Source organism: Solanum pennellii, chromosome 4 (genome assembly GCF_001406875.1).
Source record: "Solanum pennellii chromosome 4, SPENNV200".
Classification (NCBI taxonomy): domain Eukaryota; kingdom Viridiplantae; phylum Streptophyta; class Magnoliopsida; order Solanales; family Solanaceae; genus Solanum; species Solanum pennellii.
This window is the reverse complement of record NC_028640.1, coordinates 5,908,995-5,935,435: the sequence shown is the minus strand read 5'-3', so window position 1 is coordinate 5,935,435 and position 26,441 is coordinate 5,908,995. Positions and strand designations below refer to the sequence as shown.

The following is a 26,441-nucleotide window of genomic DNA, read 5'->3' as shown; positions in this document are numbered from 1 at the left end:
ATGGATATCTACGGTAAGGATTTATAGCACAACGTCAAAGTGTTGCAACTATGCCAACTTTGACGATGGTGATCACTCATGAGAATGTGATGATCACTTAGTGTGTGTATATATATATCCACTCAAAAATAGTCTAATTACTCTTCATAGCTATAATTTGATATTTATAATTCGTAGCTACATGTTATAGAGAGGTGAGAGGCGAGCGAGACTGGAAGAGAGAGGAGAGAGGCGAGAGAGAGGGCAAAAAGTGGGAGAGAGGCGAGAGAGGGCAAAAAGTGGGCCAGAGAGAGGACAAAAAGTGGGAGAGAGAGGACAAAAAGTGGGAGAGAGGTGAATTGTATATGTGTATCAGTTAGATAATTGTATATCATACATATGCATTTGTATATATGGCAAGCGAGCTTGGGAGAGAGAGGAGAGAGGTAAGAGAGAAAGCAAAAAGAGGGAGAGAGGCGAGAGAGAGGGAAAAAAGTGGGCCAGAGGGAGGGCAAAAAGTGGGCCAGGGAGAGGTGAATTTTATATGTGTATCAGTTAGATAATTGTATATCATACATATGCATTTGTATATATGACAAGCGAGCTCGGGAGAGAGAGGAGAGAGGCGATCAAGATTGGAAGAGGGAGGAGAGAAGCGAGAGAGAGAGAGCGCCGATAGTGGGAGAGGTGAATTGTATATGTACATCGATTAGATAACTGTATATTATACATATGCATTTGTATAGTCTGGCGAATTATACATATACAAATGTGGCTAATTATACAAACTCAAAGTCAGCCCATGTAATTAATGTATATTTTTAGTCGTGAGTGATAATTATAACAAAATATAGCTATAACGAGTAATTTAATAGTATAAATTTACTTAACCGCGTAATTTTCCCTAAAAAGTATGTATAGGAAGCGGAATGTATTAATTAAAGTACAAATATTAAGCTATGATTATGACATGTTTTCTTTATATTGGATTTAGTAAGAACATTTGAGGATGAAACAACTATGATTTACAATTGAGAAAAATTACGTAACTAAATAAATATTGATTTATTTGATATAGCTATAATTACAACTAATTTTGATTCGCAACTAATGTTAAATTTGAATGGTTATTAATTTTGTGGGGTCTCATCAACTCAATTTATCAACTTATAACTACCTTATCTCTTGCCTATTTTCTTATTTATTTATACAAATTATTTTTTTTTCTTCTCATTTTACATATCACCTATTTTTCACCTTAATTCACTCAACCATAAGCAATTTTTGAAATTTCAAAGATATCATTTCTCCCTTTTAATCATTCTTCCTTTATTGAATTCATTTATAAGGATTAAATACAATAGAATAGTAGTAACCATCCAAAAGTACTCCCAAATCATGCATAAGTTCCACAATTTTTACATGATGTTGAATTTGTACGAGTTTCACCATCTAAACGTAGTTCGAAAGTCATTTTTTAATGTTACAATACAAGTTTTTTTTTTCTTTTCTCTCAAATCGTACTCGAACAATTTTAAAAATCAATTTTTGTGTGTTTATCAGAATCCAACTTATGCATGTTTTCAATTCCAAAAATAAGAACAAAAAAAAAAGAGAGGAACAAAAAGAAGAAAATTCAATTGAGGTTCTGATTTTTAAAAAAAAATTTGGGCGGACCCATATGATTTCTTCCGGATGCTTGAACATCCATTAACCTCGTATTAAATTATATAAATTATACAAAAATTAAAAGGTAACGTATAAAAATTAAAGTCGAGCACCCAGGTATCAAAAGTATTAGTTGACGGAGTGGTTAAAAATTTATTTTTCTCTCTATGCTATTGTTCTTTTTTTTTCTTTAGGCCCTTTTGATTATTTTTTCTAAACAAAATTTTATTGAAAAAACTTTTCCCTATCCGAAATAATTTCAATTGTAGTTTTTTTTTTTTTTGACTTTTTTCGCTATCATATTAAAGTATGATTGTCTTTTTTAAGACAAATGTTATATTTGTGCACTTATATTTTGTAATTGATTGTTGAAGGAGTACACACAATCTTAAAATTATGAATCTGCCACTGAGCGTAAGGTAGAAAAATTTACATCTACAAACAACAAATCGAAATCATCCGAAGAAGAAGGTATTCAAACTGAGTTATTGGACCAACAAAATGGGAAGATTTGAGGTATTTATACAGTATAGCTTGTATTTTTTTCTTATGTCTGATTTGTATATGTATCATTAAATTCAAATAGTTTTTTTTAAATATAATTTTTTTTTGTATTTCACCTAATTTGTACATATTACGTGATTTCTAAGCCACGTATGAATTTTTACAATTAAAGTTTATATACACTATAAATTATACAATATAGTCATTATACTTATACAATTTCAGCATTTGTACAAGTTTACCATTGTTTGTATATCTCCAACAACCATAGACATATATAGATAGCATTATAGCAACTCATATTCTACATAATTTTTGTAGTTCAAATTTGTATATTGTCAAGAAGTATACATTATAGCTCCTAGTGGTATAAGCTCAACATATGTGAATGTTTTTGCATATATTTGATTTGTATATCTATGTATTTTTAATTCACGTGTAGAAGTTTAGTTCGTGTTAGTGTATTATTAGCAAGTATACATTTAACTCTTATTTGTATAAATTTAGCATTCGCATTGATCAATCAATACAAATATAATTTAATATAATTTTCGTGTAATTTTAAATATAAATAAAAATCACTTGAAATAAATATAATGAATTAGTTGTGGGATTTTTTTGCTTGATTTGTTGGATTTTCTGCTTGATTCGTGGAATTATGCATGATTCGTGATTTTACTCTCTCTGTCCCTATTTATTTGTCCATATTTCTTCTTTTAGTTGTCCCTATTTACTTGTTCATTTTGACAAATCAAGAAAGGACAAATTTTTTTCCTATTATACCCTTATTTAAACTTTTGAAAATTTCCAAATTTTAATTCATCATTTTTGAAACCATAATTAATAACGGTAAAATTATAATTTCACTATGCTAATTATTGCTATCTTAATATGTGTGTCATTTCTAAAGTGGACAACTAAATAGGGACGGAGGGAGTAAACTCTTGCTGTGTTTTAATGTTTTCCTTTGTAATTAGCAACGCTCAATGCGAGATTTCTATTAGATCAAATCTTTTCAAAAGTTTTTGAACCTAGCGAAAAGGACTTAATGGGCCGGTAATTGGATTTTGTACCATGATTTCAGCCCATTTGCATCACTTCGATTGGTGCCAGTTGGGCCATTTTGGGCTGGACCATTACTATCATTCATTATGTGCAACAAACAAGGGAAAATTATTCGGTTAAAAAGCTCGTACTATTTAATTACTCATTATAGCAATAGTTTATTTAAATTATCATTCGTGACTAATATTATACATTAATTATGTAGGCTGACTTCGAGTTTGTATAATCAGTCATGTTTGTATATGTATAATTCCCCAGAATATACAAATACATAAGTATATATAATTCATAATTATTTAACTGACATACATATACAATTCACCGCTCTTCCACTCTTTGTCCTCTCTCGCTCGTATCCCTCCTCCCCCTCACAATCTCGCTCGCCTCTCTCCTCTCTCTCCCAATCTCACTTGCCATATATACAAGTGCATATGTATAATATACAATTATCTAACCTATATACACATACAATTCACCTCTCTCCCACTCTATGCCCTCTTTCGCTCGCCTCTGTCCCCCCTCTCCCAATCTCGCTCGCCTCTCTCCTACCTCTCCCAATCCCTCTGGCTATATGTACAAATACATATGTATAATATATAATTATCTAATCAATATACATATATAATTCAACTCTCTCCCATTCTTTGCCCTCTCTCGCTTGCCTCACTCCTCTCTCTCCCAGTATCGCTCGCCTCTCTCCACTCTATAACATGTAGCTACAAATTATAATTATCAAACTATAACTATGAAGAATAATTAAACTATTTTTGTGTAACTATATGTGAAAGTTCCTCAACAATTAAATTGTTGGGAGCACTTCCTAAGAAATGAGTTTGAAATGTGTAAATTTAAATTTAATCGAGTTTCAATATAGGTATTAAAATATCGGATGGATTTTTTTTAAAAAAAACTATCCTATTTACCGCCAACTTTTTTCTGCGTTGGATAATCTTGGTGTACAAACTAGTATGTATTTACCATGATTGATTCAATGAATAACGAGTAATTCTCTGAATCAAGACTTAAATAAATAAATAAAAAACAGCGTGTAATTTTTTTTCCGCTGAAATTTGAACCTAACACCTATCTAATCATGCCCAACATAGTATAATACTAATTTGCATTATCTTGTCATTAACAAATTAAATTAAGTAAATCATTAGTGGAATTAATTAAATTAAAAACTACAAAAATTCCGTTTGTGTGATCTTACACACTTTTGCCCCCAAAGTTTTCTCATTGTGTATTATTAACAAATTAAGTAAAGCATTAGTGGGATTAATCCAAATTTCCAAAATACTGTGTGTTATTTTACACACTTCCTTTGTCTGATTGGTCCAAAATATCAATTTATGACAAGTGTATCTATTTTCTAAGTCTCTAGAATATGAAATTGCAAATACGATAATATATTCAATGTAATTCCATTGGATTCAATCATATGATTTGTGAGTTTGGTAGAATTTAGTGTTTTTTCTATACGAAACAAAATTTGCAGATAGAATCAAATGATAACCGTATAATATAATGTTGTAAGAAACCAATATATATATATATATATTCACTCACTCACCATACTCTTAGAGTGCTAAGATACACTTGAAAATATATAATATAATGTTGTAAGAAACCAATAGAGAATCCAATCATAGGGTTTGTGAGTTCGACAAAACCTAATACTTCAAGATCCTCTTTCTTTCAAAAGGAAAATGATTTGTTGACAAAAACCAAATGAACCGACAGGAGAGCTATATACATAAATGATACATTTCAAAATACACACTCTCAACTCAGACGATATTTAAATCCTAAATCCGTCAACTTATAAAAAACTAGTAGATATACGAAACACAAAATAGCATTTCTACCTAACACACACTATATATTTATATCAAGTAATACCAAAAAAAATATATACAATGTTTCAATACTAGCATTCACTCACTCACTAAACTCTTAGAGTGCTCCAATATTACCCTTCAAAAAATATAACATGATTTTCTAAGATATCAATGGAGAATCCAACCATAGGGTTTGTGAGTTCGACAGAACCTACTACTTCATGATTCTCTTCCTTTCATAAGAAAGACAATTTGTCGATAAAACCAAAATGAACCGATAGGAGAGCTATATATACATTTCAAAACACACTCTCTCTACTCAGAATTCACGTTATTTCAATTCTGAATCCATCACTATAAGTATAAGCGCCTCGATATAACAAAACACAAAGTAGCAATTACCTAACACACTTTTTTTGTAATACCTTTTTTTTTTTTAATAAATTTAAAAGAAGGAACGTTTTGTTGGAGCTCTACCAACAGCTCTCATCAAATTGGCTAATTCAACAACTCTAGCTACTTTTGTTCCTCTTTTTGCTTCTGCTGATGCCTTTCTTTCCTCTGCTTTTCTTCTTGCATTTGCTATATCATTTTGCATCTTTTCTAGTGCTTTTGCTCTTTTTTCCTCTAACTTCCTCTGAAAATAATAATAATACAAACAATGTTACTATAGTGTTTGATTGCGCACAAAATTATATCCTAAAAATTTGTGGTCTAACATGTATCATAAGAGTTACTTTATATTTGCCTAACACGTAGTCTATAGAGACGTAGAGTTATTTTATATTTATGTTGCTGAAAAATAGTAAGTAATTGATGAAATAATTAAAATGAACGCAAATCGATACATCCACTATTTAACATTATGGTCCCAAACACTAACCTTAGATTAGGGGCAAGGGAACCAAAATAATTTTTTTTTTTTTTTTGCTTTTGTTTTTTGGGAAGTGGGGTTTGTGGTGGTGGGGTGGGGCAGAAGAGGGAAAAAAGGAAAGAAAAGCAAAGCAATTTTTGGAGTTGTGCATTCATGACTCATTGAAGGATTTCATTCACAACTTTTCCCACTTTGAGTGATTACTTGACCAAATAAATCATTTAAAGTAGCATAACTAACTCACTAAACCAAGAAAATTTTCACTTTTTTAAAAGTAAACTTATTCCACTATGTTTGTCCCCTAATTTATGATAGGTTAAAGTCAAATGACTCATCATTTCAATATATTCAATAATAATAATAATTTTTATAAAAAGATTGAGGATGGTAAACAATAGATAAAAGTTCAAATTTGTACAAGCATAATTAATGCAAATATTTCAAAATATTTGACATTTTGGAAAAGTAGGAATCCGTTTGTTGTTATCCATTCAAATATACTCTTAATGCTTTAATTTGTGGAATGTTAAAGTAAGTGAGACGTTTAAGGGATAATCAATGAAAATTCAGACAAAATACTGTTCGACAGACCTTAGTAGATTTTATTTAAACATTATATTTGTTTTGAAAATTCAGTTAGCTAGTATGTAATTAAAGTTATCGATATTAGAATGCAATTACTTCAAGAAAATTACAATCCTAAATTGTCACAAATGAAACTTCAAATCATAGATTCCATTAACGTGTACGAAAATCTTAAAAGACAGATAATATAAACGGATGGGAATACGTACCTCAACTTTCTTCATCCATGAAGTAGCCTTTTGGACTTCTTCATTTTCCCATCCATTAATCACAGCATCTTCACACTTAAACCTATTATTAATCTTTGCAATTTTTGCAGTTTGCCATGCACTAATCTTTGATTCAACTTCCTCTTTCTTCACTCTATGTACAATCACTTCTCCTTGTTGACTAAGTCCACTCAAATTATTGTTAGGAGAAGGAGTACTAGGGTTTAAATAAACATTATTATTATTGTTATAATTATTATTATTATTATTATTATTATTATTCGTATTATCTGCTACAATAGCTAAAGAATTATTTTCTTCAACTATAGTCTCCTCTTCGAAAATCCTTCCTAAATTATTATTGATTGTACCTTCAACTTCATGACTTGTACCATTATTATTGTTGTTGTTGTCGTTGTTGTTGTTGGTAGAAGATCCAGCAAGTACCAAAGCATTGAACTCTCTACTCATGGTTGTGAAATTCTCACTTGGAACTCCTCCTAACTCTGAGGACAAAGATGATGATCTATGACTACTTGTTTCCCAAGCTTCCCTCCTTCGTCCACGATTAATATTTGTCATGATTGGTGGTACTGGTGGTTGTGGTGGTGTCATAGCATGGATATCTCTGATATAATCATCTCGATGATTCTGATTCTGATTCTGATCTTGATCTTGATGATCTTCATGATTGTTGTCTCTATTATTGTTGTTACTTGATAAGACTAGAGCTCTTTGATCATTAGACATGTCAATATTTTTGTTAAATTTCTATAGGGATTTTGCTAGGTTTTTAGTGTATATTTGGTAGAATGATCATACTAGTGGATGAAGGAGAAAAGGAAAATGGAAGGGTGAAAAATAAAAGGGAGAAAAGAGCAACATCATCTTGATTATTATTTTTTTGGACTATAGTTTAATCAAAGAAATATGGTCAAAGAGATATGAACCACACATGCACGTTGGAGTATAGTAGTAATTGAGTAATATATGAGGAAAGTTCAAGAAATAAGTACTATGGTTCCCAATTCCCATGATTCACAGATAAAAGCTTAATAAAGTACTATCCCTTCCATATTATAAATCACTTTTTATATTTTGAAAGTCAAATAATTTAAGTTTGATCGAAAATCTGCACATGAAATCTTCAATTTTTTCGGAATGAAATTCATTTATTTGTAAACTACGTAAAAAGTACTATGAGTCACAATTATTGATAATTCAAAATGTTTAAAAAATCTATGAAAAATTTACGGACAAAAATAAACTTGTTTGACTCTTAAAACATAAAAAGGTGACTTATAATATGGGACGGAGGTAGTAACAAGTATAAAACTAGAAAAAAAGTGTTATTAGTGCTGATTATGATGATTAAAAGATGCATATTATATAGGGAAAAGGGTCTGATATACCCCTCAACTTTGTCATTTGGAGCTGATGTACCCCTCGTTATAAAAGTGGCTCATATATGCCCTTACCGTTATACAAACGGCTTACATATACCCCTGCCGTTACAAAATGGCTCACATATACCCTTCATTTAATGGAAGTTAAAATATTAGTTTTAAATTTATATTTGTTACTTCTAATTTTTTTAAAAAAAAATTATTTAGGGGTATATATGATTCTTCTGTCAAAGTTCAAGGTATATTTTAATTTTTTTCATACATAAATTATTTTTTGACTTCTTTTATTATAATTATTTGAGTTTCTTATTCTTATTTTGTTTTTTTCTTTCATTTCTTAGTTTAAAGAAAAAAAATTTAAACTATTTGTGTGTATTGTAATTTAATTTCGTATTCGAAGAAAAAATTTGGTCATCTACAATAAGTTTTACAAGAATATTAGTGAAACATAAATAAATTTGATTATCAAAATAATAATTATAAATTAGTCATTGAAACAAAAAAAAAGTCAAAAAAAATATGTTTGACGAGGATTAAATTTACTCATATGAGATTATATTTTTTAGAAAAAAATAATAAAAAATTTAGATTAAATTTTTTTTTTTCCATTTCCGTTAGAAGAAAAGGGTATATGTGAGCCATTTGTTTACAAGTAGGGGTATATATGTGCCACTTTTATAACGAGGGGTATATCAGCTTTAAATGACAAAGTTGAGGGGTATATCAGACCTTTTTCCCTATTATATATATATATATATATTGACTACTATTTTAATGCACGACTACATAATATTGTTTTTTCTCTTCTTTTTTGTAGCACGAAGTTTCAAGTTACTCTTTATCTTTTGATAATTAAAGTATTTTCTGAATTGATGAAGTCAGAATGTTATATAAGGAATTCAAACATATATATATTTAGAATGATATGGTGCATTGATAGATAAACATCTTAACATGATCTTAGCATAGTAATCAAACATTCTAACTTTCAAAATGCATATTTAGACACATTAACTTGCTCTCTTTATAGCAATTTTAATACTGAATTTTTTATTAGACTAACTCCTTATCACACTTTTTCAAATATACATTCTCAAAATTGAGGTGTTTACGAGGCCAACTTATATCAAATTCACGTATGAAGAAAGAATAAGAAGAATCGCTTTAAGTTAAGATTCCATGCATCTATGTTATGCATTATATGACAAGAAGAAGGACCAAATCTATAATACGTTAAACTATAGGGACTTAATTGCAAAAAAATCATTTTAAGTAGTGTCGGCCAAAGATGATTCTATTTTATTTGTGGGACCATTAAAATCTAACACGTGTCGCACCTACCACCACGTGGATGAATCTCATTGGCTACGAATAAACTCAATGCTTTATGTCGTTTTCATTTTAAGCATTAAGGAACCAAGCATTACCGTCAGATTATCGACACGTGTACGACAAAAACATGAATAAATATTAAAGGTTAACAAGATGACCACGTCACATGTGATAATTTATCAAACATTTATCAATGCAATAATTAGAGTAGTAAAATATTGATTAAGACACTCATTAAGATTTGCGAGATTTCTCCATTCTTAATTAAAGCTATTAATTATCTCTCGTCTCGCTGTGCTCGACTTTTGAGAGTAGAGAAGCTCTTGATAGGGAGCGAGTTTACATACATGATGTTGAAATTGAATTTATCTATTCTGATGTATTATCAAGATATCTATAGTGTGATAGATAAAATATTTTGATCCTCAAATTATATGTTTTGGTTTCTCGAATTTAAGCTCTGCGATTTGCAAAGCTCATAATGGAAAACATTTTTTTCTTTAAATAGGTTTATACTTGTCGAAAATTTTTGAATTAATTAAGTCCGATGCATATATATCATCAACAAATATATAATAGTGAATAATATCTTTCTATTTTTAATTAGATATTTTAATTTTTCTAATGCATCCCCTTTTATTATATTTCTAGTCGATGTAATTTTTTGAAATAGTCAGATTCTAAATATTAAGAAAATTCAAAGAAGCTTACTTTTTACTTTTGGATTTCTTTCCAATTTTTTTTTCTTCTTTTCCAATCAAAATTAGTGATGTAAATGTGGGTGGGGAAATGAGGAATTGGAATATGACAAGTCTCCATTGTGTTCTTTAATTGAAAATTAGACAGGTGTTTGCAATATTATTGGAACAAATAAGTTTTTGAAAAAGATGTGGTGATTAATTTAATTTTGTCCTTTTATATTACTTCCAGTTGGTAATATCTCCATCACCTACTAGAATTTTAAAAATTATGATTAAAAAAACTAACCTAAATTATTAATTTTTTTAGGGATAATGCACAAGCACCTTCTCAACTTAAGTTTGAAATTTCAGAGATACTTATACTATACTAAGGTCCTATTACCTTCTGAACTTATTTTATTAATAATTTTCTATCTCTTTTCGGCCTACGTGGCACTATCTTGTGGGCCAAACGTTAGTTGACTTTTTTTTCCCAAACTAGTGCCACGTAGGCCGAAAAGGGATAGGAAATTACTTATAAATAAGTTCAGGGGGTAATAAGACATTAATATAGTATAAGCGTGTCTCTAAAATTTCGAGCATAAATTGAGAAGATACTTATATATTTTCTCATTTTTTTACAAATTCACAATTCAATTATCAGTTATTTCACTTTCTTAAATAAACTTTTATTATTTATGTACTCAAATACACCAAGTTTAAAAGATACTGACAATTTAGATTGCAAAGAAAGAGTAACAATTAGTAATTGACCTAATTAGCTTTAAAGTGTATTTAATACAAATGGTAATAGTTAAATAGCAAAAATAAATAGTTTATATGAAATTTGTAAAATAGTGATAGCATAGCGTTTTGAAAGTTCTACTTTTGAAGTTGATATTTTTGTCATTTTGTAATAAATGAGATTTTTTTTAGTGTTTGATTGGTTCTCAGTAACTAATTAGTTAGAGTAGTAAGAGTGTATGATATGTGAAAAGTCTAGTCTAAGGAATCGTCTGGTACGGTAGATAAGAAAAAATAGTTATGGGATAAATTTTTAGTATCGTTTAGTTTTTAATTCGATTATAAAATTTGAGATAATTTATCTCAAAAGGGCCGTTTGGTATAAAGGATTCTATGTGATAGCCTTGAGTTTAATCATGGTCCGCTCTAATAAACTAGTTGTCTAAAGCCAATTCAGATGTAGACCTTAAATTTGAATATATATTTTTTTATGATTTTATTATAACCAATTATTTAATCTTTCTTGAGACATAATACATATAATTTGTCAAGCTTCTATTACTTATTTGCTCTTTTATGAAATTTTTTTATTTCTACCAAAACAAATACTCGATTTAAAAAAAAAAGAATACTTATAACATTTTTTATAAAATAAAAATAAAATATAAGGCTCCCCAAATTTATTTTAAAATTAACAATTATGTACCGAGATAAATTATTCCTCTCTTTAGTTGGTGTAATAATCCTATCATAAGTTGTCATGGAATAAATCTTTTAAATGACAAAATAACCCTACAAACCCTATGTTATCACTTTTCATGTATAAATTCTTCATATAGTAGTCTAGTTGCTAAGAGGAGAAAGTAAAATAGGGGAGAGAATAAAGACATAAATTGTGGGTAAAAGAGACTTGTATTTTGTTGGATAATTTGGTGACTGGATTAATTAGTCAAGAGGTTTCATATGTCTTTAATATAAAAATAAAATTTTCTTATTATATAGTCAACTAAGAAAGGTTATTTTATTTTTTTCTGCTTCAAAATTAAATTATTTCATCAGATAAGTGTAAAATATATTAAACTATTTACTTTTATTGAATTTCATATCTAAACTATTGAGAGTGTGAGTTTCATATATAAACTATCACTTTTTAGTTTGAAAAACACACGTCAGTGGTGTGTGTAATAGACTCTCTCTTTTATTTGAAAGAACCTTGACACATGACATTCCACATAGATAAAAATTAAATAATAAATTATTAATATTAATCAAAAATTAAAGATTAAAGTATTTTTATTCATATAAAAAATTAAATTATTTTTCTTACCCCACTCCACCACCTCCTAGACGTACCACCCCCACCCCCCCCAATGACCCCATCCTTTTTAATAAAAAAATCATTTATTATTATAAAACTATAGAATAAGAAGAAGAAACTAGAGAGAAAAGAAGAGAAGATTTGTTATTTCTCTTGATGAATTAATTTACAATGAAGAGGAACACTCTATTTATAGGAGAAATCTAACTTGGTCCCCAAGTAGGACTCTTTAACCATATCCTAAAAAGGACTCCACATGATAGACATTCACTATAATACAAATACTTTATAACACTCCCCCTGAATGTCTAATTCATAGATGATGTGCCTCGTCAAAAACCTTACTAAGAAAAACTTTAAAAAAAGAAAAACTCTAGTAAAGAAAAAGAGTATACGTATCTATTAATACGCATCTAGGTTGCCTCATTAAAAACCTTACAAGGAAAACTCAGTGGGACAAAACCTCGTAAAGAAAAAAGAGTACAGCGCGTATTAACTCTCCCTAATGAGAACATCAATTCAGAGACTTGAATCTTCACATTCCAAGCATGTGCACCATCTTCTTGAAAGTTTCAGTTGGTAGAGACTTGGTGAATAGATCAGCCACATTGTCACTTGAAAGAATCTGTTGCACATTTATATCACCATTCTTTTGAAGTTCATGTGTATAGAAAAGCTTCGGTGAAATGTGCTTTGTTCTATCTCCTTTTATGAATCCTCCCTTAAGTTGTGCTATGCATGCTGCATTATCTTCATATAAAGTGGTGGGTACTTTATCACATTCCAAACCACATTTCTCTCGAATGAGATGTATCATAGACCTTAACCACACACATTCTCTACTTGCTTCATGAATAGCTATTATTTCAGCATGATTAGATGAAATGGCTACGGTGCACTGCTTTGTAGATCTCCAAGATATGGCAGTCCCCCCACATATAAGCACATAACCTATTTGGGATCGAACTTTGTGTGGATCAAATAAATATCCTGCATCAGCATAACCAACAAGATTTGGACTACAATTAACAGAATAAAATAAGCCCATAATCAGTTGTCCCTTTAAGATATCACAAAATGTGTTTGATCCCATTCCAATGTCTCCTAGTAGGAGCAGAAATATACCTTGCTAACAAGTTAACAGCAAAAGCTATATCAGGCCTTGTAGTATTAGCAAGATACATTAGTGCACCAATTGCACTAAGATGTGGTACTTCAGAACCAAAAAATTTTTCATCCTTTTCTTGAGGTTGGAATGGATCCTTATTCACATCAAGTGAACGAACAACCATCGGAGTACTTAATGGATGCGCTTCATCCATACATAATCTTTTCAACACTTTTTCTGTGTAGGCAGATTGATGAACAAAAATACCATTTGTCAAAGGGAATAAATTAGAACCACACATAAAGATGACAGTATTAATAACGAGAATGCTAATCGTGAACTTTTTTATTCTTGAGTTTAGCATTTTGCAAAATATTTTAATTTGATAACTTTTTTTTCCATTTATTTCCATGTAAAATTTTTATATTATAAATATTACTAGTTGAAATCTTTTTTTTTTATTAATTGAGATATGTTTTTTCTCAACTGAATATGCTAGAAGCGGCGTTGTTGGAAGCTTCCTCTTCTAATAATGTAGAATGAAACTCAAATGCGAGACATAATCGTTATTTTGATCAGTTCAAGATCAGATTGGACAAAAAATACATTGATTTAAATACAATTTAGATAAATAAGGTAAAGTAATTAAACTTCAACTTCTTTCCGTTACTAAATGAGAAAAAGAGCAGATCGTGTATCCTCACACCTTCAAAATAGTTTTTGTTTCGGGAATCAATAGTGTCTAAGATTTTTTAATATGTTTTTTTACAGAACTTCTCATAGTCATGAAAATATGCAGGAAAAATTTATTGATGGTCACGTGAACTGCTCATGTTTTTGTATGATTCCTTAGGTTATTTATGATATCAAACAGAAGAATGAAAATTATTCACTTTAAATATTTGAAGGATATTTTCTGCTAAGAATGATACTTTAAGGATGTAGTTTAGTTTTAGAATATAGCTTAAGGATATTTTTGGACAAAAACTCTATTAAAAAGCATCATACATCACAACTAAAAAGGTTAACTAATCATAAAATTAATAATTATGATTGGGATTGGGATAAGTTATCCCTACTTTTGAATGGAATATTAATTCCATGATAACTTATCCCTGGAAAAAAATGTGAAATAACAAAAGTATCTCCTTAAATCCTCTTTTACAAACAAACAACTGTTTTTTTGTAAATAAACAAATAGTTCTTATAAACTATACCATGCATATTAATTGAATATGACAAATCAAAGAACAATAAAAAATAATCACAAATCAAAAGAAGCGTGTCTCTGAAATTTCAGGTATAGGTTGGTGATACTTATGCATTTTCCCAAAATTATAGAATGAATTAGTATTTATGGTAGAAATATTTGTGTAATTAGGTAATTTTTCCTATTTTAAATATCTTTTAAGCCTAGCATTAATTTATATAAAAAAAAAGAATCAAACTAATGCATATCATTTTTCTTATGAAATTTATATTTGTTCATACAATGGGAATAATTTTAGATCAAGTTATTAGTGGTAAGAGTATTATCGAACTAAATTATCAATAAAAGATATTTTATTCAATTTTCATATAGTTTGAAAGCATTTTTTATTCTTTTTTATTAAAAGTCTTAGGAATATGTACAAAATTAACATGATTCACAATGGAAGACTAATAGCATATCTTCACATACATTTACACTTCCGATAGAACTTGTATAATTTTCTTCAACTTACTTATCATGCATTATGAATCATTTCGTATCTAGTTTTCTTGATTACACATTCTTCAACAAAAATAATGAACCCTCAACGATTTTGATATCGACCCCCCCCCCTCCCGAAAAAAGACAAATTCTTTCGTGTATACTTCGTTTGTGAAACTAAGGTAAGTTGATCATCACTACAATTTTTATGTTGTATCTTTTATAGATATGCATATTAGTTTCAGGATGAGGAGCTAGAAGTAATATGAATTAAAATTGTTATGTATTTGAAATAAAAGTACATAGTTCATTTGCAGTATTATATATGATTTGTTTTTGTAATTTGTTATAAGCATATATTCATTAATTCTAGTGTTATAGAGAGCGTCATATTATTAAATATTTGAATAAGTCAATCATGGAGCACCATTAGATAATCAAGAATGTCATATGATACTATAATCACTCAATGTTTGTTGTTCAAGTCTTTTCCTTATTACATAATAAGAGATGTTATCTTGATTATTGAATAGTTTGTATGAGTGTGAACCTTTTCTGTGTGACATTGATATATTTTCATATAAATATCTATGTATCAGTTATAAATATTTATGTATCATGTAACTTTACTTGATGTTCTAATTAACTTTGAAACCAAAGTCAAAGGATACATCAAATTGATATAGCCTATCATTTACAAGCACAAAAGCATTAAAATAAACAATTAATATAGGTTTAATGTGTATGAAATCTCTTAAACTTGTCAAAAAATTTATTTGGACACAAAAATTGAGTTGTCTATGTAATATATGTACTCATTATTAGATTTAAGTGTTTATATGACACAAAAATATAAAATTCAAAATTCATGTTGTGTGAGGCCCATTTAATGGGGAAAATGTGCCCTAACAAGAGTGTTTAAATTAATATAATTTAACATCTTTGGAAAGCCTTGAATGTGCGGCAAAAATAACATACTTGTGTTGATGTATTTTATGCAAAAATTGTGCATTTTATATGTTATATTATACTCTCTGTTTCATTTTACTTAGTTCAAATCTAAGTTTGACTACTATTATTTTATATTGTTATTTACTATAAGAGTAATATTGGGAAAAAATAAATAAACCTCTTTTGATTTTCTGAATTGTCAAAATAAAAAGTTTTTGTAAATGCTAAGATAAAAATATGTGTGGAAAGAAATTTTGAAATAAATTTGTTAATTATAATGTTTTGACAAATTTACTCAAAGCATTACAATTAGCAAGTTTAGAGGGTGTTTAAATTGGCGTAAAAGTTAGTCAAACCTACATTTAATTCAATTTTTTACTTTTAAAAGTGTTTGATAAATATAAAAATGTAACCTAAAATAAGTCAAAGATAACTTAAAATAAATGTAGAAATATTTGACAAGGTCAAAAATGACTTAAATAAGTTCAAAATGGCTTTAAAAAGTCAAAAAAACAAAAGTAGACTTCCCTTGCCTTTTATTATTTATTTAAAAGTCATTTAAGTTGGACTTAAAAGCTACTTTTAAAGTCAATTCAAACAGACTCCTAGTCAAAGAAAAATTAGTAAAAGAACTTAGTATTTACTAGATATTAATTCATTTTACTTGAAATAAATATGATCCAATATGTATATTGCATCCCTTTTCTCTATATATATTCACTTGCATTCACTTCATATATCAAAGTAACAATTATTTAAGAAATTAAAATGGCCTCCTTTTTTACTCTATATTTTTTTCTTTTAGTACTTGTTTCAAATATTTTCAACTTTCAAACCTCTTTGTGTGACCTTCGTGCAGACGAAATACTAATAGAAAATATATGTAAACAAGTACAAGATCTACAATTTTGCTTAAGCACTTTCAAACAAATTTTACATACTCATCCATATGTCCCTGATGAAATAACGCGGGCTTCTCTTAGTCAATCGTTACAAAATGCTAACGACAATCATGCCTTCGTACAAAAAGCTAAAGCAGAAGCAAAAGACAAAGAGCTCCAAGATTTATATGCCGTTTGTGTAACAAGCTATGAATTGTTGACAAGTTTACTCCAAGATTCTATTCAATCATTAGCTAATAAGGATTATAATGGCTTGGAAAATTCACTTTTTAAGTGTCCCAGACTTGTGAGTGCATGTCAGAATGCACTTGGTAGCAAGACAACGCCTGAAATGTTAGATAGGAGTAGGAAACAATTTGATTTAGTATTAATGGCAAAAATTGCGGAAGGCCTCATTCCGAAATAAATAGTTTCAATGATTGTTATAAATTAATTTGTATTTCTTAAAAGCTAGCAACTAATTAAAGAGGAGATTGATATTTTGATAAATTATTCTTGTCATTTTCATTTCAACCATGGCATATCCTTTTACACTTACTTTTTAGAAATATTATTTTTTTTATGATTTAATTAGTAAGATGTAAGTTTATAATGAACCTCAAAATATATCACATTTACAAAAGAATATACATCAAGTTAGTAATGATCTCATATTCTTATTTAAACTTGTGTAAATAAGGAAAGACGTAAAGGAAAATGAATTGATCTATGACCCTTAGTTCTTTTTTTAAAAACCTTAATTAATAGTGTACATACGATTCCCTATAAGTAAATACAAATCAAGATTGATAATGAATTTCATGAGTATTTTCATAAGAAGAATCTGGTCGCACTCAGTGGTGTAGCCACATAATGTGAAGTATGATCAATTGGACATTTGCAACCAAAAAATTACATTATATANTTTTTGATGATAATTCGGAATTCTTATAGGGAATATGTGCATATACAAAATTACATTGACCAGTACATTTGTCAATTAGACACCTAAATTGGTGGTGGCCACCACCTAAAAATTTCATAAATCTAAAATACTTTAAATTATTTTCTTAACTTTCAATTTGAGCAAATATTTAGATAGTCGTTTTAACTAAAAATACAGTTGTAATTACATATACATTTTATTTCCATTAGAACTGATTAATTAACAATTTATTAAAATAAAGATGTTTCTTTTCTTTAAGAGGTTTGCATTACATTAGCTGCTCTAGTATAATGACTCCTTTTGATCCAAACATGATTTTTTTGGCTGCTAATTTATTGATCTATATATCATGCTTCTCCAATTAAGTATATCTGCCTAATGCATGCACTCCAGTCACACATAAACACACCTAATCTGAAGGTAGAATATATAGGGAACTTATCCCTACCTTAAGAAGGTAGAGAAGTTGTTTCCGATGAAGAAATAAGATAACTGCAAGTTAATCTCTTTAATACATAAAACTTAGTATAGTAAAACTGGTCACTAACTTGGTGCTGAATTCATTGATTGTATAAAAAAGATATTTACATTCCCAGGGTACATAACTTAAATCGTAAAATACATTGTGCAGCTCTGAAAGTAAAGAGAAAAACTAGCCCTAAATATATCTATTATACCTTTGGCCGTGATAGCATGGATGTCAATGATAACTCCTCCATGGTGTAAATACCAGGTGGGGGTAAGTATATCACATCTTCCTCTGGTGGATCATTAGGTGGGGTTAAGTTTATCCTCTTCTCCTTTGGTGGCTCTCCGGGTGGGGGTAAGTTTATCCCGTTTTCCTCTAGTGGCACGCACAGAACAGATCGATTTTCTGGTGTCATATCTTCATTTGGGCCAGGAGGATATTCAATCTCAGAAGCACTTAAATCAAATATAAACACCGAGAACTGGGAATTTCCTTTGTATCTGAAGAGTAAAAAGTAACCACAAGCAATTGAATAGTACTCCTTGAATTTGTTCCAGCCTTCATTTAACCATACCATGCCACTAGAGTTTAGCAGTCTTACTTTCCATACCACGCCATTTGGGACCTCAAGCAACACAATATCCGCCAGATTAGTGCCATGCTCAGTTACAAATTCATTAGGGATGTGCTGTAAAATACCGAAATTGGAAAGATATGAACAACATATAAAATATAAGAGAAGAAACGTAGAAAACAAATAGAAAGAAAGGAAAGCTTCAGACAAGCTGGTGTAGACAAGTTTCCAATCACACAGAGAATTTCCCTTTTTTAAAAAATAATCCTGAAAGCCAGTGAAACTCGATAAATAATGAGTAAGCCCCTCTAGCCTTCTTCACTTAAATACATACTTTTGTCCTTGGACCACTGGACGAGAACCCCAGGGGTGCAATCGCATAATGTTGCTAGAAAAGGAGAAAGAGAAACAGGTAGCAAGATACTAAGTAAGAAAACCCCTAATAAAGACCAACAACAAATAGTAAAGGTGACTAGTAAGTTAGGGTCTAGCATTTATCAGTCAAATTTGCAGAACTGAAGCTTCCATTTTTCATTCGTAAAGCTGGGTACTTTTTTTCCTTTGTAGAAACAGAAAAGAGTGATATAAGATGAAAATGTCTCATCAAAAAGCCACTTGCAGAACTTACTAATTTAGAGGCATGTGGAGACAGGATAATCTTGAAGAAGTGAGGGGTTCTCTCCGGGATATCCACCGGTCTTGGTTCCCCTTGCCCTTGTCTGCTTGCCATCCCTGCCGGCTGCTTTTCCCGTCTGGCTGCTGTCTCTGCCGGATGATCTTCCCGTCTGTCTACCATCTCTACCGGCTGCTCTTCTTGTGGTAAACTATTGCCAATCTTTTGCATTAGCTTTTGGGAACTGCAGTGACAAAAACAAAACATTTACCACTGCATCAGATGTGTGAGAACTGAATTCTCAACATCAATCTTTGAAACTTTTAACCAATAATCATACAGCTCATTCCAAAGTGGGGTCTTTTACTTATTCAAGAAACTAAACAGAACGAATACATAATAAACCTGAAAATCTATGTTCTTTTTAATTCACTCCACATTATTTCCACTATCACTTTTTTTCATCTTTTCTCTTGAATAACTGAGAAATATCTGAGGAGAGTGATGAACTTACACTCATGATGTGCTCATACCCCATACCCGCATTGTGCTCTTAAAAATATACCAAAGCCCTCGGACCCATGTTTCTCAAACTCTCCTAAAATGTTGCCGCTCCCGTGTCAGATCCTCCAAAAATGGTGTCGTAGGGCTTTGGTATGGGAAGGGTAGAGACGTAGAGTGTACGTAGTCGACCTTACCCCTATCTCATGTAGGTTGAGACAACAATTCCTACCCTATGAAGCACAAAAATTCCTTAATCCAGCATTACATATACTCACAGCAAAAACCTAGCATTACACTCATCGACTTAAATCTAATTGCCACTACCAAAATACACAACAATTAGCTCCTCCTCTAACTGATACACCAATCGATCACAGTAAAAGACTCCTTCACTATTCCATAAATGGGTCAAATTGAATACCCGAATCAGAGCTTGAATAAGCTCAAAAATCTAATTTTGTTCCCCCCTATCTTTTCCTCTTTGTGCACATAGTTGTGTTTTTTTTTCAAAGGTCCTCTGGAAACAACCTCTCTACCTCCATGTGGTAGGAGTAAGGTTCGTAAACGAAATCATCTAAAAGTAATTTAGATACGCTGACACCACAAACACAACAATTCCTACCCTACGAAGCACAAAATTCCTCAAATTCAGCATACATATATATATATTCAAAGCAAAAATCTAGAATTTACCTCATTGGGCGAAATCAAAGTATGACCAAAACACTCAACATCAGCTCCTCTACTCTGCTAACTGATACTCCAGTGTTCCATAAATGGGTCAAAGTGAATACCCGAACTATCCAACTTCACCTTTACATATATCAATCGTCCGTCAAGGGTTTCCCGGAAAATCTCCCCGCCGACAATCCTTTTCGAATCTGAAGAATTTTCAGTACGGAATCCAAATGAAATTTATTGGGCCGCTTGAACCGACCCGTTTTAGGATCCGAATTTACCTGGATGGTTTAGGCAAATTGGTTACCACTTACATATTGTCCATATTTTAAAGAAAGGAAAAAACCGCACAAATATCACTAGTTTAAGATATAACTACGTGTGATTACTATAGTTTTTGAAATTATTTTTTGTACTATATTTATTACTTCACTAGATACATATATTTATATCCAAGTGTGATTCACATGTATTCGGGATATATCAACTCTTTCACTCGTCTCTCTCTTTAAAAGGTATTAAATATCTAATGTGATTTGAATGTATATGAGATACATTGATTCTTTGTCTATCTTCTATTTCGCTTCATCCCTCCTCTCTCGCTCATAGCTATGGCTGGCATTGGTACCGAAACCGGGTAAATCGGATCGTAATTACCGGAACCGGTACTGTGTGTACCGATAATGTTCCGGAACCGAAACCGGACCGGTCCGGGAAACCGGTAAATTTAATATTGTTCCGTCCCGGTCCGGAAGTAAACCGGTAGTATACCGGACCGGTTTCCGGGACGAACCGGATTTTAAAAAAAAAATTAGTTGAATCTAATTTTTATTATAATATATAAGCAATTTAAAATTTTAAATTTCAAACTTTAAAGTTATAAATTTAAATTTTCAAACTTTAAAATTCAAAGTAGTTTGAAAATTTTAAAGTTAAATTTAAATTTCAAACTTTAACTTTAAAGTTTTAATTTAAAATTTTCAAAATTTTAAAGTTTCAAATTTAAATTTTCAAACATTAAATTCAAACTTTTAAAGTTTGAAAATTTTAAATTCAAACTTTAAAATTATTCAAAGTATAACAATAGGAATTTGTAAATCTTGAATGTAAGATAAAGTTGTTTTCTAGAACATGCAAAAGTAACTTAGTTATTCATTAGATTATTTCCAAGGATTTAGGATTTTTAATATGGCCATATACTAAGATGGTCCTTGAAAGTTGACACGATGTCTTTTTGATGATAATTCGGAATTCTTATAGGGAATATGTGCATATACAAAATTACATTGACCAGTACATTTGTCAATTAGACACCTAAATTGGTGGTGGCCACCACCTAAAAATTTCATAAATCTAAAATACTTTAAATTATTTTCTTAACTTTCAATTTGAGCAAATATTTAGATAGTCGTTTTAACTAAAAATACAGTTGTAATTACATATACATTTTATTTCCATTAGAACTGATTAATTAACAATTTATTAAAATAAAGATGTTTCTTTTCTTTAAGAGGTTTGCATTACATTAGCTGCTCTAGTATAATGACTCCTTTTGATCCAAACATGATTTTTTTGGCTGCTAATTTATTGATCTATATATCATGCTTCTCCAATTAAGTATATCTGCCTAATGCATGCACTCCAGTCACACATAAACACACCTAATCTGAAGGTAGAATATATAGGGAACTTATCCCTACCTTAAGAAGGTAGAGAAGTTGTTTCCGATGAAGAAATAAGATAACTGCAAGTTAATCTCTTTAATACATAAAACTTAGTATAGTAAAACTGGTCACTAACTTGGTGCTGAATTCATTGATTGTATAAAAAAGATATTTACATTCCCAGGGTACATAACTTAAATCGTAAAATACATTGTGCAGCTCTGAAAGTAAAGAGAAAAACTAGCCCTAAATATATCTATTATACCTTTGGCCGTGATAGCATGGATGTCAATGATAACTCCTCCATGGTGTAAATACCAGGTGGGGGTAAGTATATCACATCTTCCTCTGGTGGATCATTAGGTGGGGTTAAGTTTATCCTCTTCTCCTTTGGTGGCTCTCCGGGTGGGGGTAAGTTTATCCCGTTTTCCTCTAGTGGCACGCACAGAACAGATCGATTTTCTGGTGTCATATCTTCATTTGGGCCAGGAGGATATTCAATCTCAGAAGCACTTAAATCAAATATAAACACCGAGAACTGGGAATTTCCTTTGTATCTGAAGAGTAAAAAGTAACCACAAGCAATTGAATAGTACTCCTTGAATTTGTTCCAGCCTTCATTTAACCATACCATGCCACTAGAGTTTAGCAGTCTTACTTTCCATACCACGCCATTTGGGACCTCAAGCAACACAATATCCGCCAGATTAGTGCCATGCTCAGTTACAAATTCATTAGGGATGTGCTGTAAAATACCGAAATTGGAAAGATATGAACAACATATAAAATATAAGAGAAGAAACGTAGAAAACAAATAGAAAGAAAGGAAAGCTTCAGACAAGCTGGTGTAGACAAGTTTCCAATCACACAGAGAATTTCCCTTTTTTAAAAAATAATCCTGAAAGCCAGTGAAACTCGATAAATAATGAGTAAGCCCCTCTAGCCTTCTTCACTTAAATACATACTTTTGTCCTTGGACCACTGGACGAGAACCCCAGGGGTGCAATCGCATAATGTTGCTAGAAAAGGAGAAAGAGAAACAGGTAGCAAGATACTAAGTAAGAAAACCCCTAATAAAGACCAACAACAAATAGTAAAGGTGACTAGTAAGTTAGGGTCTAGCATTTATCAGTCAAATTTGCAGAACTGAAGCTTCCATTTTTCATTCGTAAAGCTGGGTACTTTTTTTCCTTTGTAGAAACAGAAAAGAGTGATATAAGATGAAAATGTCTCATCAAAAAGCCACTTGCAGAACTTACTAATTTAGAGGCATGTGGAGACAGGATAATCTTGAAGAAGTGAGGGGTTCTCTCCGGGATATCCACCGGTCTTGGTTCCCCTTGCCCTTGTCTGCTTGCCATCCCTGCCGGCTGCTTTTCCCGTCTGGCTGCTGTCTCTGCCGGATGATCTTCCCGTCTGTCTACCATCTCTACCGGCTGCTCTTCTTGTGGTAAACTATTGCCAATCTTTTGCATTAGCTTTTGGGAACTGCAGTGACAAAAACAAAACATTTACCACTGCATCAGATGTGTGAGAACTGAATTCTCAACATCAATCTTTGAAACTTTTAACCAATAATCATACAGCTCATTCCAAAGTGGGGTCTTTTACTTATTCAAGAAACTAAACAGAACGAATACATAATAAACCTGAAAATCTATGTTCTTTTTAATTCACTCCACATTATTTCCACTATCACTTTTTTTCATCTTTTCTCTTGAATAACTGAGAAATATCTGAGGAGAGTGATGAACTTACACTCATGATGTGCTCATACCCCATACCCGCATTGTGCTCTTAAAAATATACCAAAGCCCTCGGACCCATGTTTCTCAAACTCTCCTAAAATGTTGCCGCTCCCGTGTCAGATCCTCCAAAAATGGTGTCGTAGGGCTTTGGTATGGGAAGGGTAGAGACGTAGAGTGTACGTAGTCGACCTTACCCCTATCTCATGTAGGTTGAGACAACAATTCCTACCCTATGAAGCACAAAAATTCCTTAATCCAGCATTACATATACTCACAGCAAAAACCTAGCATTACACTCATCGACTTAAATCTAATTGCCACTACCAAAATACACAACAATTAGCTCCTCCTCTAACTGATACACCAATCGATCACAGTAAAAGACTCCTTCACTATTCCATAAATGGGTCAAATTGAATACCCGAATCAGAGCTTGAATAAGCTCAAAAATCTAATTTTGTTCCCCCCTATCTTTTCCTCTTTGTGCACATAGTTGTGTTTTTTTTTCAAAGGTCCTCTGGAAACAACCTCTCTACCTCCATGTGGTAGGAGTAAGGTTCGTAAACGAAATCATCTAAAAGTAATTTAGATACGCTGACACCACAAACACAACAATTCCTACCCTACGAAGCACAAAATTCCTCAAATTCAGCATACATATATATATATTCAAAGCAAAAATCTAGAATTTACCTCATTGGGCGAAATCAAAGTATGACCAAAACACTCAACATCAGCTCCTCTACTCTGCTAACTGATACTCCAGTGTTCCATAAATGGGTCAAAGTGAATACCCGAACTATCCAACTTCACCTTTACATATATCAATCGTCCGTCAAGGGTTTCCCGGAAAATCTCCCCGCCGACAATCCTTTTCGAATCTGAAGAATTTTCAGTACGGAATCCAAATGAAATTTATTGGGCCGCTTGAACCGACCCGTTTTAGGATCCGAATTTACCTGGATGGTTTAGGCAAATTGGTTACCACTTACATATTGTCCATATTTTAAAGAAAGGAAAAAACCGCACAAATATCACTAGTTTAAGATATAACTACGTGTGATTACTATAGTTTTTGAAATTATTTTTTGTACTATATTTATTACTTCACTAGATACATATATTTATATCCAAGTGTGATTCACATGTATTCGGGATATATCAACTCTTTCACTCGTCTCTCTCTTTAAAAGGTATTAAATATCTAATGTGATTTGAATGTATATGAGATACATTGATTCTTTGTCTATCTTCTATTTCGCTTCATCCCTCCTCTCTCGCTCATAGCTATGGCTGGCATTGGTACCGAAACCGGGTAAATCGGATCGTAATTACCGGAACCGGTACTGTGTGTACCGATAATGTTCCGGAACCGAAACCGGACCGGTCCGGGAAACCGGTAAATTTAATATTGTTCCGTCCCGGTCCGGAAGTAAACCGGTAGTATACCGGACCGGTTTCCGGGACGAACCGGATTTTAAAAAAAAAATTAGTTGAATCTAATTTTTATTATAATATATAAGCAATTTAAAATTTTAAATTTCAAACTTTAAAGTTATAAATTTAAATTTTCAAACTTTAAAATTCAAAGTAGTTTGAAAATTTTAAAGTTAAATTTAAATTTCAAACTTTAACTTTAAAGTTTTAATTTAAAATTTTCAAAATTTTAAAGTTTCAAATTTAAATTTTCAAACATTAAATTCAAACTTTTAAAGTTTGAAAATTTTAAATTCAAACTTTAAAATTATTCAAAGTATAACAATAGGAATTTGTAAATCTTGAATGTAAGATAAAGTTGTTTTCTAGAACATGCAAAAGTAACTTAGTTATTCATTAGATTATTTCCAAGGATTTAGGATTTTTAATATGGCCATATACTAAGATGGTCCTTGAAAGTTGACACGATGTCTTTTTGATGATAATTCGGAATTCTTATAGGGAATATGTGCATATACAAAATTACATTGACCAGTACATTTGTCAATTAGACACCTAAATTGGTGGTGGCCACCACCTAAAAATTTCATAAATCTAAAATACTTTAAATTATTTTCTTAACTTTCAATTTGAGCAAATATTTAGATAGTCGTTTTAACTAAAAATACAGTTGTAATTACATATACATTTTATTTCCATTAGAACTGATTAATTAACAATTTATTAAAATAAAGATGTTTCTTTTCTTTAAGAGGTTTGCATTACATTAGCTGCTCTAGTATAATGACTCCTTTTGATCCAAACATGATTTTTTTGGCTGCTAATTTATTGATCTATATATCATGCTTCTCCAATTAAGTATATCTGCCTAATGCATGCACTCCAGTCACACATAAACACACCTAATCTGAAGGTAGAATATATAGGGAACTTATCCCTACCTTAAGAAGGTAGAGAAGTTGTTTCCGAT

At 30.9% G+C, this 26,441-nt stretch overlaps 3 protein-coding genes across 5 annotated transcripts; all 3 read right to left on the bottom strand.

Annotated features, from left to right (window-relative positions):
• Positions 1-5,058: 5,058 nt before the first annotated feature.
• Positions 5,059-7,742, bottom strand: LOC107015914 (remorin 4.2-like). The gene is made up of 2 exons (XM_015216351.2): positions 6,726-7,742; positions 5,059-5,694 (listed from the first exon to the last, which is right to left on the bottom strand). The coding sequence occupies exons 1-2, from the start codon at positions 7,473-7,475 to the stop codon at positions 5,503-5,505; spliced, it is 942 nt and encodes a 313-aa protein (XP_015071837.1). The 5' UTR covers positions 7,476-7,742; the 3' UTR covers positions 5,059-5,502.
• Positions 7,743-18,261: 10,519 nt separating this feature from the next.
• LOC107016463 (B3 domain-containing protein At1g49475-like) lies at positions 18,262-20,935 on the bottom strand. Of its 2 annotated transcripts, XM_015216926.2 has the most exons (3): positions 20,638-20,935; positions 19,456-19,684; positions 18,262-18,941 (listed from the first exon to the last, which is right to left on the bottom strand). In XM_015216926.2, the coding sequence occupies exons 1-3, from the start codon at positions 20,640-20,642 to the stop codon at positions 18,456-18,458; spliced, it is 720 nt and encodes a 239-aa protein (XP_015072412.2). In that variant the 5' UTR covers positions 20,643-20,935; the 3' UTR covers positions 18,262-18,455. The 2 variants fall into 2 exon arrangements, with proteins under 2 accessions (XP_015072412.2, XP_027772130.1); XM_027916329.1 differs by lacking the exon at positions 20,638-20,935 and having other exon boundaries at positions 19,456-19,722.
• A 1,416-nt stretch (positions 20,936-22,351) lies between these two features.
• Positions 22,352-25,025, bottom strand: LOC107016460 (B3 domain-containing protein At1g49475-like). Of its 2 annotated transcripts, XM_015216924.2 has the most exons (3): positions 24,728-25,025; positions 23,546-23,774; positions 22,352-23,031 (listed from the first exon to the last, which is right to left on the bottom strand). In XM_015216924.2, exons 1-3 carry the CDS (start codon positions 24,730-24,732, stop codon positions 22,546-22,548), a joined length of 720 nt encoding a protein of 239 aa, XP_015072410.2. In that variant the 5' UTR covers positions 24,733-25,025; the 3' UTR covers positions 22,352-22,545. The 2 variants fall into 2 exon arrangements, with proteins under 2 accessions (XP_015072410.2, XP_027772129.1); XM_027916328.1 differs by lacking the exon at positions 24,728-25,025 and having other exon boundaries at positions 23,546-23,812.
• Positions 25,026-26,441: the final 1,416 nt, after the last annotated feature.